We start from the raw sequence: 17,089 nt of genomic DNA on the forward strand, positions 1-17,089 counted from the left end.
TCCATAACATGAACACCAAGAATGAAACTAATGGACTTTGGGTGATAATGATGTATCACTGTAGGTTCATCTACTGTAACAAATGTACCCCTCTAATGGGGGATGACCGTGCATCAATGTGTATAGAAGGTTTAGGAGAAATATCTGTTTTCTGCTCAGTTTTGCTGTGAATTCTATCACAGTTTGCTGTGAAACTAAATCTGCTCTAAAAAATATCAAGTCCATTAAAAAAGTTAATTATTGAGTTTTCTTTATTTTTAAATGATTCACATTCATTTATAGCTTTATCATACCTGTTCATATTTTTGGCTTATTTTGTACAATGTTATACTCTGTGTCATCAAGAACAATTATGCTGCAGAGTTTGTTAAAAGTGAACTCTGGGATATTCTATCAAGTTGCTTATGCTGTTTTTGTAAGTTTTCAATGCTGCTGATATCTTAGTCTTCTCAAAGGTATATTAGAAGTTTTTCAGATACCATCTAGGACTCTTATTTTGTCACTTAAAGGCTATTTAAATTGTTTTTGGCTACAGCATCAAGGACCTACTTTTGTTTAGTCTTTTTATAGATGTAATATCCAAATTCATGTATGTATGTAATGACCAAAATCATGATTATTATGTAGTCAACAGTGATTGTTAGATACATCTTCTTTTCAGTGATATAATATCTGGAAAAACCCAAAACACAAAACTGAAAAAACTCATGTTAGAACTGGTAAATTATAACAATTCAGAGTTACTCTGTATAATTAAAATAAATATTTTTAGAAAAAATATTTTATACATAGTTTATTAATCTATTAGTCTTTAAATTTTAGATGATGACAGCACTATTTCTTGGTTTGCTTTTCTTTTATGAGATGGTTTTCTTTTTTCATATGGTGTTGAATTTATCATTGATTTCAAAACCAGTTTTTAATATATTATCTATAATATATATTAAGGAGCAATTCTGATCTATAAGCAATGAAAAAATATATATCAATGCTTTGGGATTTAAGTTCTTGACACATATAACTTTAAGCATTTAAAATTTGTTCTGAACTTTTTTTGACAGGTTACAAAGACAGAATTAGAGAAATTAAAGTCCAGCTATAGACAGTTACTAAAAGAAATGAATTCTGCCAAAGAAAAATATAAAGAAGCTTTAGCTAAAGGTATGGCAAAATTATGAAAAATGTTTATGTTAGTGATTTTTATTCTTACCATTTGAAGATTGTCTTTATAAGTAGCAGAATAATTCCACTTAGATCAATTCACATTTAGAAAATATCAAAATATGTCAAAATAGACTCACACTGTTTATGTCTTTTTATTTTTTTTATTTTTTTGAAATGATGTAAGGTATTTTTGAGTAGTTCATACTAAATGGAATTATGTAGCACTTGTAAATAGAATGCAGAGTATTTAAAAATTTCTCTCTAGCGTCAGATTTACTTTATTACAAAGTATAAGTAAGAAAAAGAAGGTTGTATTTGTTTAGATACCTTTTTTAGCCCTCTTTTTGCTTGTGGCATTTAAAAACCACTAAAACAGCCAGATCATTTTATAGCATTACTTTGCCTTTGTAGCTTAATTTTATATGCTTATATTGTCCTAACATTTTCATAAGAAGCTTTGGAAGTAAATAGGAAGAGAAACATGTTGTTTATGTTTTAAACAAGGATTTATGGTTATGAGTCTTTAAATGTGAGTAAACAGTCTTCATATTTAGTTTTTTTTTACTGATAAAAGTTGGAGGTGTTTTAAAAAAAATCTTCCTGTCTAAATGTAAATGTTATTAGTAACTCTATTTTCTTTTTCTTTTTACTAATATATTTCTTTTGGTCTTTTACTTGTGTATTATATTCTTATTCTGTGGATGTAAATGAAATAAACAGCACCTACATTTAAATGTATCTTGCACAATGAAAACACCATGTTTGATGTTAATATTCACTAGAGTAAAAGAGACACCGCTAGAGGCAGTTCTCCCTCCTTCCCTTACCTCTTTCCTTTGTAATGATACAGTTTATTTTGGCTTAAAAAACGAAATCTAATTCTGAAGTCATAAGAAAATTTCAAATAGTTCTTATACATAGTACTTCCACTATCAGATTTTTCACAGATAGTAATTGTTCTTTATTGCTTTTTTATTACTTTTAATCTAGATAAAATGCCACTTAGTATTGTATTAGTAGTATAAAGGCAACTAGAAAATCTGAAGACTTTTTTTGTTTATTTTTAATAAAGCTTATTTATTTATTTTGAGAGACAGAGGGTGCAAGGGAAGGGCAGAGAAAGAATCTCAAGCAGGCCCTGCACTGTCAGCATGGGGTCGAACTCATGAACCATTAAGATCGTGACCTGAGCCAGAATCGAGAGTGGGTTGCTCAACCAACTGAGCCACCCAGGTGTCCCCTGAAGACTGTAGTTTTGATTAGTCCCAAGAAACTTATTCTTTGGCTGAATCTCCTGAAATTAAAGTATGTGAACTTATTTACATTTCTCCTTCTAAAGGTATTAGTGATAATATTTTCCTATTTTTAAGTATTTGATTGCTGCCATTAAGTCAACTTATTTGATACATGACATAAGTGAATTTCTCTTTTTATAATAACATTATTTTTATATTCCCCTTTGTGTAAAAAAGTATAAGATTATATTTTGAATACTTTGTTTCTGTTATCAAAGTGTTTTTTATGTTTAACATGGGAATAAATAGGGGTTCTTTTGTGAAGTTATTTACTCTTTATAAGGATGGTATGATGGCAAATCTTCCAAAATTTGCTGACTTTATGTCAGAACTTTAGTTAGTTGTATAGGTCAGACCAGGGCAGTTCTGAAATGGGTCCTAGGGTCAGCTAGGCAGTGACCGTGAATACCCCGAGTATGGCTCTAGCATCCGGTCATTACTTTAGATATTAGGGGGTCTTAAAACCCCAGTCTAACATATAGCTTCCAGCTAGAGAAGGTAAGACTTTGAGGGAGACAAGGCTTTGGGGGAAACAAGGCCTGGAAATAATTTCTGTAGTAAAAAGGGTTAAATTCTGGATTTGATTGAGAATAAGTTCAGGGTCAAGGGCTCAGGTAACTGTAACTGGAGGTTTAGCAGTAGTAGTAGATCAGCAGGAAGGCTAGGTTAATGCTGAAATTCTAAATTGCTGACCCCTGCTGTGTGGAATTACGCAAAGTACTTTAAATTTTGAATATTAAAATTTATATCCTAAGAACATTAGTTTGTCTAATATAAAATATTATACTCATTTGCAGTTTGACTGTAGCATTTTATTTATTTATTTATTTTTTGGGTAATATACCTTAACTATTAAACTTGTTTTGCTCTGTGCTGGGCTGAGAAAGCAAATATTTGCCTTAAATTGACTTGGACTAATTTGAACATAATCCTTTGGTAATTATTTATAACATGTAAACTGAGAACAACCAAAGTAAGTTTAACTAGCCTACTGGGCTGAAGATAGTAATTCAGAATGTTTCTTGATAGCAGCATAGAATAATGAGTTCTTATTGCAAAATACACAGGTTTTACTTTCTTATTGTGGATTAAGTTCTGAATACTTTAATTTGGCTGAGCACCTGTTTAGGTTTAACCATAAGACAGTTTTCTGAATCTGTAAGTAAATGACTTCACAGAAGAACTCTTACTGGGTCATATTGTCTGTGACTAGAGAAAGTTTTACTTTTCTAATCTGGATATCTTTTTTTTCTTTTCCTTTTCTTGCCTAATTGTCTTCACTAGAACCTCTAGCATAATGTTGAATAGATTTAGAAAGAGCAAAGATGTCTGTCTTGTTCCTCAATTTAGGACTAAAATCAAGTATTAAGTTATCTATACTTAAATTCTTTATATTCAGATTAAATCTTTTCAACCCGATTAAAGAGAATTTAATTCTAAGAATTCTTTTTAATCTGGTTGAAGTTCCTTTCTCTTCCTACTTTATTTATTTATTAAAAATTTTTCTTAATGTTTATTTACTTTTGAGAGAGAAAGAGAGAGACAGATCGCAAGTAGGGGAGGGACAGAGAAAGAAGGAGACACAGAATCCAAAGCACGCTCCAGGCTATGAGCTGTCAGCCCAGAGCCTGACTTCAGAGCTTGAACCCACGAACCATGAGATTATGACCTGATCCAAAGTTGGATGCTTGACCGACTGAGCCATCCAGGCGCCTCTCTCTTCCTGCTTTAGAGTAGATGTTGGATTTTGTTAAATGCTTCCTTTGTATCTATTGAGATAAATATTTTTTCTTCTTTTTGTTTGATATGATTACTTTGATTGATTTTCATGTTTCAAATATACACCAACCTCATATTCCTGGGGTAAAATCCTCTTTGTTATGCTGCATTATCATTTTTTATAATGTTGGATATGTTGGCTAAGTTTTTTTTAAATAATTTTTTATCTATATCTTTGTTTCTTGTATTTTTGTCTTAGTTTAATATACAAGTAATACTATTCTGTGAATGGTTACCTCTAACTTTTTAAGAAAGATTTATGTTCAGTTGGTAATGGTTCTTAAATATTGGTAGAATTTACTTGTGAAGCCATCTGAGTTTGCTTGTTTTTATTTTTTACTTTTTATGCAAAGATTTTAAAACTATAAACTCAATTGTTTTGATTGACATAGGCTATTTAGTTTATCTGTTTCTTTTTGTTTGAATTTTAATAGGTTGTATCCTTTAAGAAAATGTCTATTTCATCTAAGTTGTTGAATTTATTGGTATTACATTGTTTATAATTGTCCTTATTCACCTTTTTAATATATAGACTCTGTGGTGACATTTTCTTTCCCATTCTTGATATTGATGATATTGGTATTTTATGTCTCTTTTCTTTTTTTTCCCTAATCATTCTGGCTAGAGGTTTATCAATTTTATTAATCTTCTCGAAGATCAGCTTTTTGCTTTACTTCTGTTTTTTTGCCTTCTGTTTAATTGACTTATGCTCTAATCTTTATTATTTCTTTCTTTCTGCTTGTGTTAGGCTTAATTTGCTCATTTAAAACATTTTTATGTGTTCTTAATGTGGAAGCTAAAGTCTCGATTTGAGAACTTTTTTTCTAATATAGGCATTTTGTGCTATGATTTTTCCTAAGCACTGTTTTAGCAATGTTCCCAAATTTTTCATAGACTGTCTTCATTCTCATTCAATTCAAAATACTTTCTAGGGTCCCTTTTGGTTTTTTCTTTGATCTATACATTATTTAAAAGTGTGTGATTTCATTTTATAAAGTTTTGGCATTTTTCTAGAGATGTTTATATTTTTGATTTAATTCCATTTTGATCTGAGAATATTTTTTAATGAAATCTTTTCTTTATATTTATGTGTACATGTAATCTGGCCCACAGTTTGGTGTGTTTTCATAAATTCTTCATTTTCACTTGAAAAGAATGTGTATTCTGCTGCTGTTGGTTGGAGTAGTCTATATTGTCAGCTTGGTTCAATTAGTTAATAGTGTTTTTTGATTTTTTATGTTGTTTTTTTGATTTTCTGTCTACTTGTTATATTAATGATTAAGAGAGGGCAATTGAAATCTCCCACTGTAATTGTGTATTTCTATTTCTTCTCGTATTTGTCAGTGTTTTTTTTTTTCATGTATTTTGAAACACTGTTATTAGGTGACTAAGTAGTTATAATTCTTATATCCACTTGATGACTTGATCCCTTTATTATTATAAAATAATCCTTATTTTTCCTGGTAGTATTTTTTGCTGTGTTATCTATTCTATCTGATATTAATATAGTCACTCCAGGATTACTTTGATTAGTGTTTACACAGTCTTTCAGTTTTTCATTCTTTATTCTGTTTCAGTTTTTATTTTTGAGTTGCATTTCTTGTAAGCAACATATAGTTAGGTCTTGGCTTTTTTAGTTCGTTAATCTCTACTGGGATCATTCAACTGTATTTAATGTGATCATTTAACTATATTTAATGTGATTTTTGATAATGTTATGTTTAAATGTGTCATTTTGCTTATTGTTTTCTTTTTTTCCATTTACTCTTTATTTTCCTTTTCATTTTATCTGCTGCCTTTTAGATGAATTAAAACATTTTCTTGATTCCTTTTTTTCTTATTTTGTTGTCTTATTACCTATAACTTTTTGTTTTGTTAGGTTGTCTTTAATTTACGATAGTGTGTCTTCAAGTGATATTATACACTTTGCCTTTAACATGGAACCCTTCAAATAGTGTCCTCTTCCAGTCTGTGTGCTATTGTTGTAATATATTCTACTTTTGCATATGTTGTAAACTCCACACTACATTATAATGTTTCTGTGTTTGTTTAAATAGTTACTTTTAAAATTACAACAGAACATTTTATATATTTATCTGTGTTGTTATCTTTTCTAGCATTTTGTATTTCATCTAGCGTCATTTTGCTTTTGCCTGAATTATTTACTTTAATGTTTCTGGTAATGTAAGTCTGTAAGTAATAAATTCTTTCAGTTTTGCATGCTTGAAAAACATTTTATTTCACCTTTGTATTTAAAATATATCTTTGTTGGGTATAGAGTTCTATTTTGTCTTTTTTTTTTTTTTTTTTTTTTTGTCTTTAGGTCTTTAAAGATGTGCTAGTGTAACTGTCAGAGAAATCTACTCTAATCTTCATTCTTGTTGCTCTGCACATGTTACTTTCCTTTGGTAACTTTTAGCTACTCTTTTTATCATATCATTGGTTTTAAGAAATTTGGTCATGGTGTACATTGCTATAGTTGTTTTCTCTTGGGTTTTGAGCCTCTTTTATCAGAGAATTTATAGTTTTCATCAAATTTGGAAAACTTTCAGCCATTATTTCTTCACTTACATTTTCTGTGTCTCCCTCTCTGTCTCTCTGTTCTCTGCTAGAGACTCTTGCTGCATGTATCATAGGCTGCTTATAGTTGTCTCACAGCCTACTGATACTCTTCATTTTCTTCCCACTTGTCCTATTTTCTCTTTCTGTTTCATTTTGCTTAGTTTTTATGGCTCTCTTTGCTAGTGTAGTCATCTTATTTTCTACAGTGTCTATCTCTCCTTAATCCCCATGTAATGTAGTTTTCTTCTCAGGCATTGCAGATTATGCCTGAGTAATTGTGATATGGATCTTTTCTTAAATCTTCCAAGTATCTGCTTAACACATTAACCTAAGTTTAGAGTCTTAGTGGACTTCATCATCCTTCTTCATTTGTTCTGAGAGCTGAATGAGTTTATTCATTCCCAGATTTTAAAAAAACTTACTATAATTTTCCACTTGCCTTTGTTTTAAAAAAGATACATAATCTTGACCTATAAACCTACATGCAGTCCCTTGTTCATATGCCATGTAGCATTTTTTCCAGAGTTAAAATATATTTTTTTAAGAATTGAACCATATGGTATTAAGTTAATTTAAATAGAATTTTGCTTTGAAGTTTTATAGTTTGCTTGAAGATATACTGAAATATCAGAAAAGCTGTTCAAAATAACTCTCATAGTTATATATTCTGATATAGCCTATTTAATTGATTCTGTATGACTACAATTATGCTGGGGTTTTATATTTACCAAGACTCAAAATACCACAATAACATTTGTGGGGGTTTCTCTTATATGAGTACAAGTCTGAATGCTTCTGCTTTCAGAAGCATTCCACATGATATTTCAGGAAAAAGAAACAGGGTGAGCTACTCCACATTACACATATTCATAATAGTCAGTCTAGAGAAGTTTAAAAGGAGCTCTCTCCACCCACTTTTATAACAAGAGTAGGGAAACAAACTCTCTTTCAAATTTTCTTTCTTCATGGGAAACAAAACAGAGTGCTAAGAGATTTGTAAATTCCTTGGTTATGTACAGGCCCTCACTTAACCTATGCAGACAGAATAGGAAGATACCTACTGCTAGAACTGTGGGGAGTTTGCTACAAGTCTCATTCAAAAGTAAATTTTTCTGTAATTGGGAAGTAGATTTTCTTAAATTGCCTCTTCATGCATTATGAATAGTTCTGTGGTATTTTATAGCCAATTAAAATTGATTAGATTCATTGAGTTGTCTCTTTAAAGTACTTTAATTATGAAAACCAGTTTGAAATGAGTCCAGATTTGAGACAGATGGTTAAATTTATGTTTAAATAAATCCAAATTTAAAAAAATGAGTAAAACTTTTTAAAGGCTCTTTTAGTCCTTTTAGATTTTCTCATTTTTCGTCCAACAGGAATGGCCTTCTTATTCAATAATCTCTAATTTTTAGAGTTTTTAAAAATCAGAATCATGTGTGCATATATGTAGAGGTCCCCTAGACAAATATTCTGAAATTCAGATTTACCTCTCAGTTCAACATAAGGAAGAAATGTATTTTGGATATGGGACTTGCTAAAGACCAAAGCTGATAAGTTCAAGCTATGTTTGTTGATCATCATTTCTGTTGATGTGGCTTGAAAGTGGGAGGTTTTCTTTTTTTTGGACCTACTTATTAATACATGATATATCAGCAGCTAACTTATGGCATGAATGCTTTTCAGTGCATGGAGTTTAATATGATAGGAACTTTACAAGGTCATAAAGAATAATGACACTCTTCATTGTTAATCTAATTTGCATTGAGTTAAATTTGCAGAAATTGGAGTGACAGTTATAATATTCTCATTAGATGCTGAAATACTATGTGGGATGGAATATGCTGCATGATTCATTTATATTCTGTAGATAACATCCTAAAATGAAAATAAAATTAAAGCACAATAATTTGATTTGTCCCTATTTTTCTTAGTTTTATTAAATGAACAAAGCTGTTTCATATACAAAGAGATTAAGAGAAATTATAATCTTTTGCTGATTTTCCTCTGTATTTTGTAGGTGAGTTCCTTAACAGTATTAGTTTTGGACTTGTTTACTAGAAAGATGATATAAACAGATGCAGAAGGTAAAATTGTAATCTTTCTATAACTTTTAACTTTTTAAAAATTTTTATTTAAGCTTAAATTTATTTTTTAATAATGAGGACTATATCAATTTATGCATTTTCTTTTCATGTGCCAGGCACTTGTTATTTATGCTAGAGATACTGTAGATAACAAACCATACAAAAATTCCTGCCTCTGTCAGGCTTACATTTTAGAGAAGAAGATAGCTAATTAACACAATAAATAAATGCAACATATAGTATGTTGGATGGTGATAAATACCATGGAGAAAAATGAAACACAGAAGGTGGATAGGATGTTGGGAGAATGATCATGTCAGGCCTCATGGAAAAAGAGACATTTAAATGAAGAATGAAGTGTATGGTTAGCTGGGGCAGAGAGTACTCCAGGTAGAGGGAAGAGCCAAGTAAATTCATTGAGAGGGGATCATGTCCGGAACGTTTGAGGAGTAGTGCAAATGCCTGTGTGGCTTCAACTGGGGGACCTATAAAGAAAAGAGATGAAATCAGAGGAGAAGAGTGATAGTGAGTGGTGAGGGAAGTACAGATTGTAGAGGATTTTGGTGATTCTTTTGAAGCACGTTGGCATTTACTGTAAGTAAAATGGGAAGCCATGGTGGGTTTTGAGCAGAAGAATGACAGGAAATGGCCAATATTTTAACGGGATAATTTGGCAGCCTTGTTGAGACGCCTTTAGAGGTGGAGGGAGGATGGAAGTGAGGAAATTACTAACAGGCTATTGGAGAAATCCAGGCAAGGGCTCATGCTGAACTGGACCTGGGGTGGTAGTAACAGGTGTTGAGAAGTGGTCAGTTTCTGGATATACGGTTGATTCTTGTTATTTACAGTAGTTATGTTCTGTGAAATCACTCTGAATCCTAAATTAGCATTAGCTGAGTACTGAATCATTGCTCCTAGTGGACATAACATTGGGGGTTAAGTTCCTGTAAGCAAGGTCACAACATTTTTGGTGACCGATTAATACATCATCTTTTTTTATGTATGTGTCTGTTTAAAGACACCTTATTAAATGTATGTTGTTGAGTTATTAACATTGAACTCAAAACCAACAGTGCTGTATCTCATGACTAAACTAATGTATCTGACATACATATTTTCTCTGTAAAGCACATTGTAGCCTTCTTAATCATAATACTAGACAGCACTTTAGTATTAATTTTGACCATTAAAAATTTTTTTAATGTTTTATTTATTTTTTGAGACAGAGTGACAGTGTGAGCATGGGAGGGTCACTGAGAAAGGGAAACACAGAATTTGAAGACAGGCTCCAGGCTTTGAGCTAGCTGACAGTATAGAGCCCGACATGGGGCTCGAACTCATGAATCATGAGATCATGACCTGAACCAAAGTCGGACACTTAACCGACTGAGCCACCCAGGTACCCCTAATTTTGACCATTTTAAACAGCAAAATAATCAAGGAAAACCACAAAAATGCAATAAATGTGGAACTAAATAGATTGCAGAATGGACAGCTTACAGTATGGGAGCTGAAACAAAAAGGTAGACATAGCCTTGTTTGACCTGCCTTGGGAACATGTGTATCAGATGACTCCTGTGCTGTTCCACATATGTGTATATCTGTGATCGGCCTGGAAAGCATTTTGTATATTGATGTGAGGATTACAAATAATTTTAGGAAGTAGGTGAATTCAGAAATATGGAACCCATGTATGTATATATTGAAAATAGAACCTAAAGGATTTGCTGATGAATTGGATGTAGTGTGTGAGAGAATAAAGTCAAGGATGATTTCAAGATTTTTGGTCTGAACAACTGGAAAGATGGGTAACTGAGGTGAAGAAAAATATATGAGTAGCAGACTTGGAGTTGAAGATCAGGAGTTTGGTTTTTAGATTCTTTTTAGATATCTAGGTAGATATGTCAAGTTTGTACTTGAATTTCTAGCTCTGAAGAATTCTTTGGAGAGGTCTGGATTAAAAGTGTAAACTTGAATGTTAGTTGGTATTTAAGCCATGCTGTTTGATGATATTACTAAAGGTATTCATTAAGATAGAAAAGAGAAGGGTCCTTAGACTGAGCCCATCATTAAGAAGTCAGGGAAATGAGGAGGAAATTATAAAGAACATCAAGATAAAAGGAAAACTAAAAGAATGTGTTATTCTGGCAGCCAAATGGGGAAGGAAAGGAATTTGAGGAAGAATAAGAGATCAACTAGGTTAAGTACTACTAAAACATAAGATGAGGACCAAGATCTGGGTTTTGTAAAGTGTAGGTTATTGGAGACTTTGAAAAGAACAGTTTCAAAATGGTAGTAGAGGGAAAAGCTTAAATGCGACGGGTTTAAAAAAGAATGAGAAAAAAGAAACTGGAGATCACTGGTATAAACAAATCTTTTCAGGAGTTTTGCAGTAAAGGAAAGAGAGGGAGGTGACTAGAAGTAGTCAAGGGAGGATGGTTCCTCTTCTTTCTTTTAAAGATTAGGAGCAATTACAGTTTGTTTGCTGTTGAAAATGCTCTGGGAGAAAAGGAAAAGCTGATGAGGGAGCAGAATGAAGGAAGAATGACTTGTCCTTGAATAGCTAGGAGGTGATGAATCCAGTACCCAAGAGCATGGATTGGTTTTAGCTAGGAGCAAGGGCTGGTTTTTCATAGTAAGTAGTCCGAGAGAAGGCCAGACATACAGCTTTATACAGATAAACAGGTAGATACTTTGTGTTTGTTTTTGTTTTTTTTTTTTAAATTTTATTTATTTTTATTTTTTTTACTTTATAAAGTTTCATATTTTTTTAACATATGCAATTATTTTCCATCATTTACAATACAGTAGTTGCAATGACACTCAAAACAGAAAAGCAAAGTAAAAAATCAAAACACCAACTTCTGTTTCATGTAATTAGACTTATACAGAAATTAGAAGGTTAGGTACCAACTAGTTAATCACCTAATTTCACAGCTATCTGAAGTGGCAATCGTTATATAGCAGCTTATCTATGATACATTCAAGATACATGATACAATATATTACTTGGTAGATATTTTGGTTATAGCTTGTTGAAGTTTTCTTGAGATCCCTTTTCTTACGGGAGTTCATGGGCTCCCTCTTCACACTTATGAACATGATTCCAAATTCAAAATCACAAGATATAGGCCAGTAAATACATAGTGAAAGGTTTTTCTCTTACCTGTTACCTATTTATTTTCTTGAGATGTGACCAATACTTTGTATCATCCTGTTGCTTTTAAGCCACTTACTTAAAGGTATTCATCAACTTATTAGATAACCTTGTGTATTATAGTACATTACTTAGAGTTTGAGGTCAGTTACTGGTTGGTTATTCATACTAAATACATGGTGATCTCTACACTTCCTCCTCTATCATTATATCCTGACATTATTGATGGCTGTTTTGTGAGTCTTTGTTTTAATTTTTTTTGTCAAGCATCTTTTAGGAAAAGACTGCCTGTCCCTCACAGAGCCTAAAACACCATGGTACATGGATAAAGATTTAAAGGATGAAAGCCCTAATTTGCTGGAAATGTTGTTATTCTACACACTTGATGTGCCTTATAAAGCAGAATAATGATTGTGTTTTGTTTTGTTTTGTTTTCATTCTGGCTATATTTATTAAGAATCTTCATAATGGAAACATATCTGCTTTGAGACATACATATTGAAACCAAGTTTACCTTTTTATCTTAGGAAATAAGTGTTTTGATATTTAAAGAGCAGGTCATTGAGATGTTTAATCTCTAGACTAAATAATTTTTTTAGATTTAATGAATATTCAGATACTTTTGACTTTCGATCAGATTTTCACAGCTTTCAATTTTTACTTTTATTTTGACATTATTTCAGATTTACAGATCTCTTGAAAGAAGGATACAAAGAAAAGCTTTACTCATACTCCCCAAATATTAATATTTCACCACATTTGCTTTATCATTTTTTTCTTTGTATGTGAGAGAGTGAGAAACTCAAAGAGGCTCCTCTGTCCTTCTGATGTGTTCTTGTCATTGATGGAGCCCTTATTTTCTGGCTCATCTTATACTTTTCATGCTCTCCATCCTGTTCCATTTCTCTAAGGAACGATAGTTTCTTTTAGTGATTTTCCATTTAGTATTTAGAAACCATTATTTGGCACTGGATGTGCTCCTTGCTATGGGGGTATCTTTGTTCTAGGTCCTTTCAAAGCACAGAGATAAGAAATAAGAAACACACACAAGTGTATTGGTACCTGTTTCTATATCTGTTCATCTATCTATATTAAAACTAAAGAGTTTATATTGATACTTCCAATTCTAGTCCAATGCCGTGTGTTCATTCTGCATTTTCCTATCTATGTATTTGCAGCTTCTTTTTCTGATAGTGGGAAACCTGGCTTCTTCTATTCACAATCTATTTACTTGTTCAATCCTAAAATAACAGAAAATCATTTCAGAATTGCTAACTTATATCTCTTAAAGAAGTTAAAACTCATTGTTTCTTGAGAGCTCTTTTTGTCTTTAGTCTGTCATTGTAATCAAATATTGTTTCCTGAAGTTACTTAGATTCATTCTCTTCTTTCCCATCCTTTCAGTGTGATTGCGTTATTCACTGGAAATACAGCTTGATTCGTTTGTTTCTGTTATATCCCATTTTGTTTTGTTTTCTCTTATTCTTGTTTTTTGTTTATCTCATTATTAACCTCATTATCTCATTAATGGTTAAACATTAATGGTTCCAAAAGTCAGTACTGTATAAAACTATATATGTAGAGAACTATTATCTTCTGTAATTATTTCTCTCAGGTCATGAGAAAAACGGTCCTGAGCAGAAATCAGGAGTCAGACACTTAAATGAATGAGCCACCCAGGCATCCCAAATTTTAAGAATTTTTAAGTATATCACAGTGGCTATCCCTTTATCTGTTATTTGTGATACATATATTTATTTTAGTAGTCTGTTGGTTGTCATTTGGCTTTATTTAATGTGTTGCCCCCCCGTCCCCCAATGAATGATGATCCTCCAGCTACTGATACTGCCTTGAAAAATAAACTGTCCTTTGTTTCTGTCCCAGGACTTGTGTCTTCTGCCCACCTCCATGAAGTTGATGCAGACTGATTTGTTAGCTTGCACGTAGAGTTAAAGTCTTGTATCCTTCATGCTCTTGACAAAGATTGATGTGTCCTTTTATTTATCTATTTTTCTTTTCATTTTTTTCCTACAGGATGTTTTTTCTCTCTTTTTTTTGTTCCTTCACACTTTCCCAAGTTCTTTCATTTTAACCATTTCTCCCTCTGAAGTGTTCCCTTTCTAAGACTGTTTCTCATGCCTTTCACATGTACTTTTAGTTCTCTTTTGAACAGTCAGTTCTGTAATCTCCCATTATGCTTTTCTAGTATTTTCACATATAGAATGAACTTGCTTTCTCTGCTAGTGATTTAGATCAGTCTTAGGCCCACTGCTACCCTTTTCTCTTCTCTCTTTAGTTCATTTTTCTTGTTTTCGGAACAGCCCTAATATACATGAAGGCTTGCGGTGGGAAGGTAAGAGATCTTTTGCAGTAATTTGGTGTTTATTTTTCCATTCAGAGACAAGTTTTTAAAAAATTTATTTATGTGTTTTTAGAGAGACAGAATCACAAGCAGTTTCTGAACTAACAGGTGACGCGGGGCTCAATTTCAAGAACCGAACCGTAAGATCATGACTTGAACTAAAATCGAGAATCAGACGCTTAACGGTCTGAGCCCCCCAGGCAGCCCTCCAGTCATAGACAATTTAAAATTTGGATATCCTCTTCCCACTATGCTGAGGATGCGGGTTTATTTATTTTTCTTTTTGTTCTTTATTAAATTTTCAGATGCTTTGTGGGAAATTCAGAATTATGTTGATGCTTCATCTCAGCTACACAGAATCCTCCCTTGCACAGCTTTGTTACATTATAGAATATAGATTTGAGCATAGTATATTATTCAATTTATAGGTTATTAAAAGATTGTTGCTCAGTTGAATCTAGCAATCACTATATGTAAGGAAATGATATCGTATAGTTACACAGTTTGCTCTTGAGAGGTATTTTGTTGAATTTTTAAATAAAATATCACTGTTTTAGTTCCTTGAATAGTTTAAAGTCCATAACACATGTTCAGTAAATCAATGTTCTTGATTGATATATCAGTTTTTCTTATACCAGGAAATTTATTAAAAGCATAGTGTGTGTGTGTGTGTGTGTGTGTGTGTGTGTGTGTGTGTGTACCTATTGTATTTTTTTAGTGCTTTATAGGAGCATATAATCAAAAGGTTTTTTCAGCTCTCTGACTCTATGCCCTCCTTAGCCTTTGCTGTTGTATTTTGACAATCTTTGTGCCATTCAATCTCCATCACAACGTGGTGATTGAAAAGGACAGATGATTTCACTCCAGGATTAGAAATTAGAAGCTAAAATTTAGATTATATGACTTGCTTGGGTTGCGTGGCTAATCAAAGGAGAAGCTGAGACAAAAAATGACTTCTTAACTTTGGTTTTGTGTGAACAGCACTGAGTTAAATAGGTAGCTCATTCATTGTTTCCACATGGCATACTTGAATTTTAACTTCCATGTGTAAAAACATATGTGGACATTTGTCCCAAATACTCATAAGTTAGGATGAATTCTTGTTCATTTTCTTCTTCCTCAGAGCAGTAAGTAGAAATTATGTAGTTGAGGAGGAATGTTTTGACAGGAAGGAAAAATATAAGATGGTGGAATATTTAGTTATCCAAATCAAAGAGTCTATGAGCAGGCATTTTGCTTTTTGAAAATAATCACTTCTCATTTATTATCAGGAGGCTTTCCATCATAATATTTAGCAAATGGTAAACACTTCTGAAGTTATAATAAAAAATACTTGACTTTCTAGACCAGCCGAATGAGTAGTCTTGCCTGACTCATGTAAATGTCAAACTTATGTAATTGAGTTTTGCTAGCTTCATAATATTGTTTGTGGCATGGCATGTTGTGTATACACTGTTATTACAAACATTAAACAGATTTGTCAACAAGTAGTGACAAAAGAATTATAATACAATCTCCTTGTGAAATTCATTATGTGGAGGAGGAAAATTTGAATGTTTTCCTCCCCGTTAATTGACACATCGGACAACTCCATGTCCTGCTTCAGTGCCTCTCATCATTGAAAAAAAGAAAAAAGTCATATGACAACAGAGGTATAAATTCTGTTCTGTCAACAAGAATTTACTTATTCTGCATACTTCATATTAATTTAAAGCTGAAATGTAATTATTTAAAAGTTAAGAAAGAGTAATAGTGATATGAAATATTCTGCATGAAGAAGTGACGTAGCAAGAATTGTGTTATGGCTTTTTGCAGCATATTTTGTTAAGTGAATGGAATAGAAAATATTTTATTTGTAACTTGGTTTTCACAGAGTATTACTCTTTCATGAATTTATTTATATAATGTGTATGGGACCTAAATAATTATTTTAAAGCAAATCAGGAAAAATTAAAAAAAAAAACCTTTTTGAAACCATAGCAAGTGAGCATGTTTTTGAAACTTTATTCACTTCTACAGGGGAGGGAGATATAGATAGATTCATCAACTGATTGATTGACAGCTACATATACAAGTATATCATATAACCAAATGCATACGTGTATGTTACCTGTAGAGTACAAAAGCAAACAAATGAAGAACCTACTAAAATACACCCTCAAATTCAGTTTTAAACCCAAAGCTCTTATTAAAAACTTTATTATTAGTAGTAGTATTTTATTGTAATAAATTCTGCCTTGGATATTTTCAATGCCTTGGATATTTTCAAAGGCATTTAATTTTTTATAAATTGTGTTAGTGACCACTGTTAAGCTGTCGATAATTTGATATGGTTGTAATAATCTTTTTCAGATTGTTTGTCATGTACTGGGTATGATAAAGACAAAAATTGAGAAATTCTTAACTTTTCTAATATCACTGTACATTATAAAATCTTAGCTGAGTGTTACATATTTAGTGCATCGTTTTTCACCAGGTAGAAAGACAGATGGGTAGTTTGCAGTTTAAAAATCTGCACAAATAGGACAGATGGGTGCCTTAAATGTCTCCATGAAAATGTTTGTGTGGAGAGCTTGACTCCTGAAGTTATACTAAAAAATCCAAGAAATTAATTAGGAATAATAGAGTTCAAATAAAAAGTAATATTTTCAAAAATGACATAAAATATGGAATTTTCTATGTAGTA

The 17,089-nt window shown here is 32.0% G+C and overlaps 1 protein-coding gene across 1 annotated transcript in view; it reads left to right on the forward strand.

Moving 5' to 3' along the window:
- Nucleotides 1–17,089, forward strand: part of FER (FER tyrosine kinase) — a 401,294-nt gene that overhangs the window by 52,066 nt on the left and 332,139 nt on the right. Inside the window, exon 4 of the mRNA XM_029942680.1 lies at nucleotides 1,062–1,161. Coding sequence (XP_029798540.1) covers nucleotides 1,062–1,161 — 100 coding nt within the window. The remainder of the gene's footprint in view (nucleotides 1–1,061; nucleotides 1,162–17,089) is intronic.

The sequence above is a fragment of the Suricata suricatta genome, chromosome 6 (genome assembly GCF_006229205.1).
Source record: "Suricata suricatta isolate VVHF042 chromosome 6, meerkat_22Aug2017_6uvM2_HiC, whole genome shotgun sequence".
NCBI classification, from domain to species: Eukaryota; Metazoa; Chordata; class Mammalia; order Carnivora; family Herpestidae; genus Suricata; species Suricata suricatta.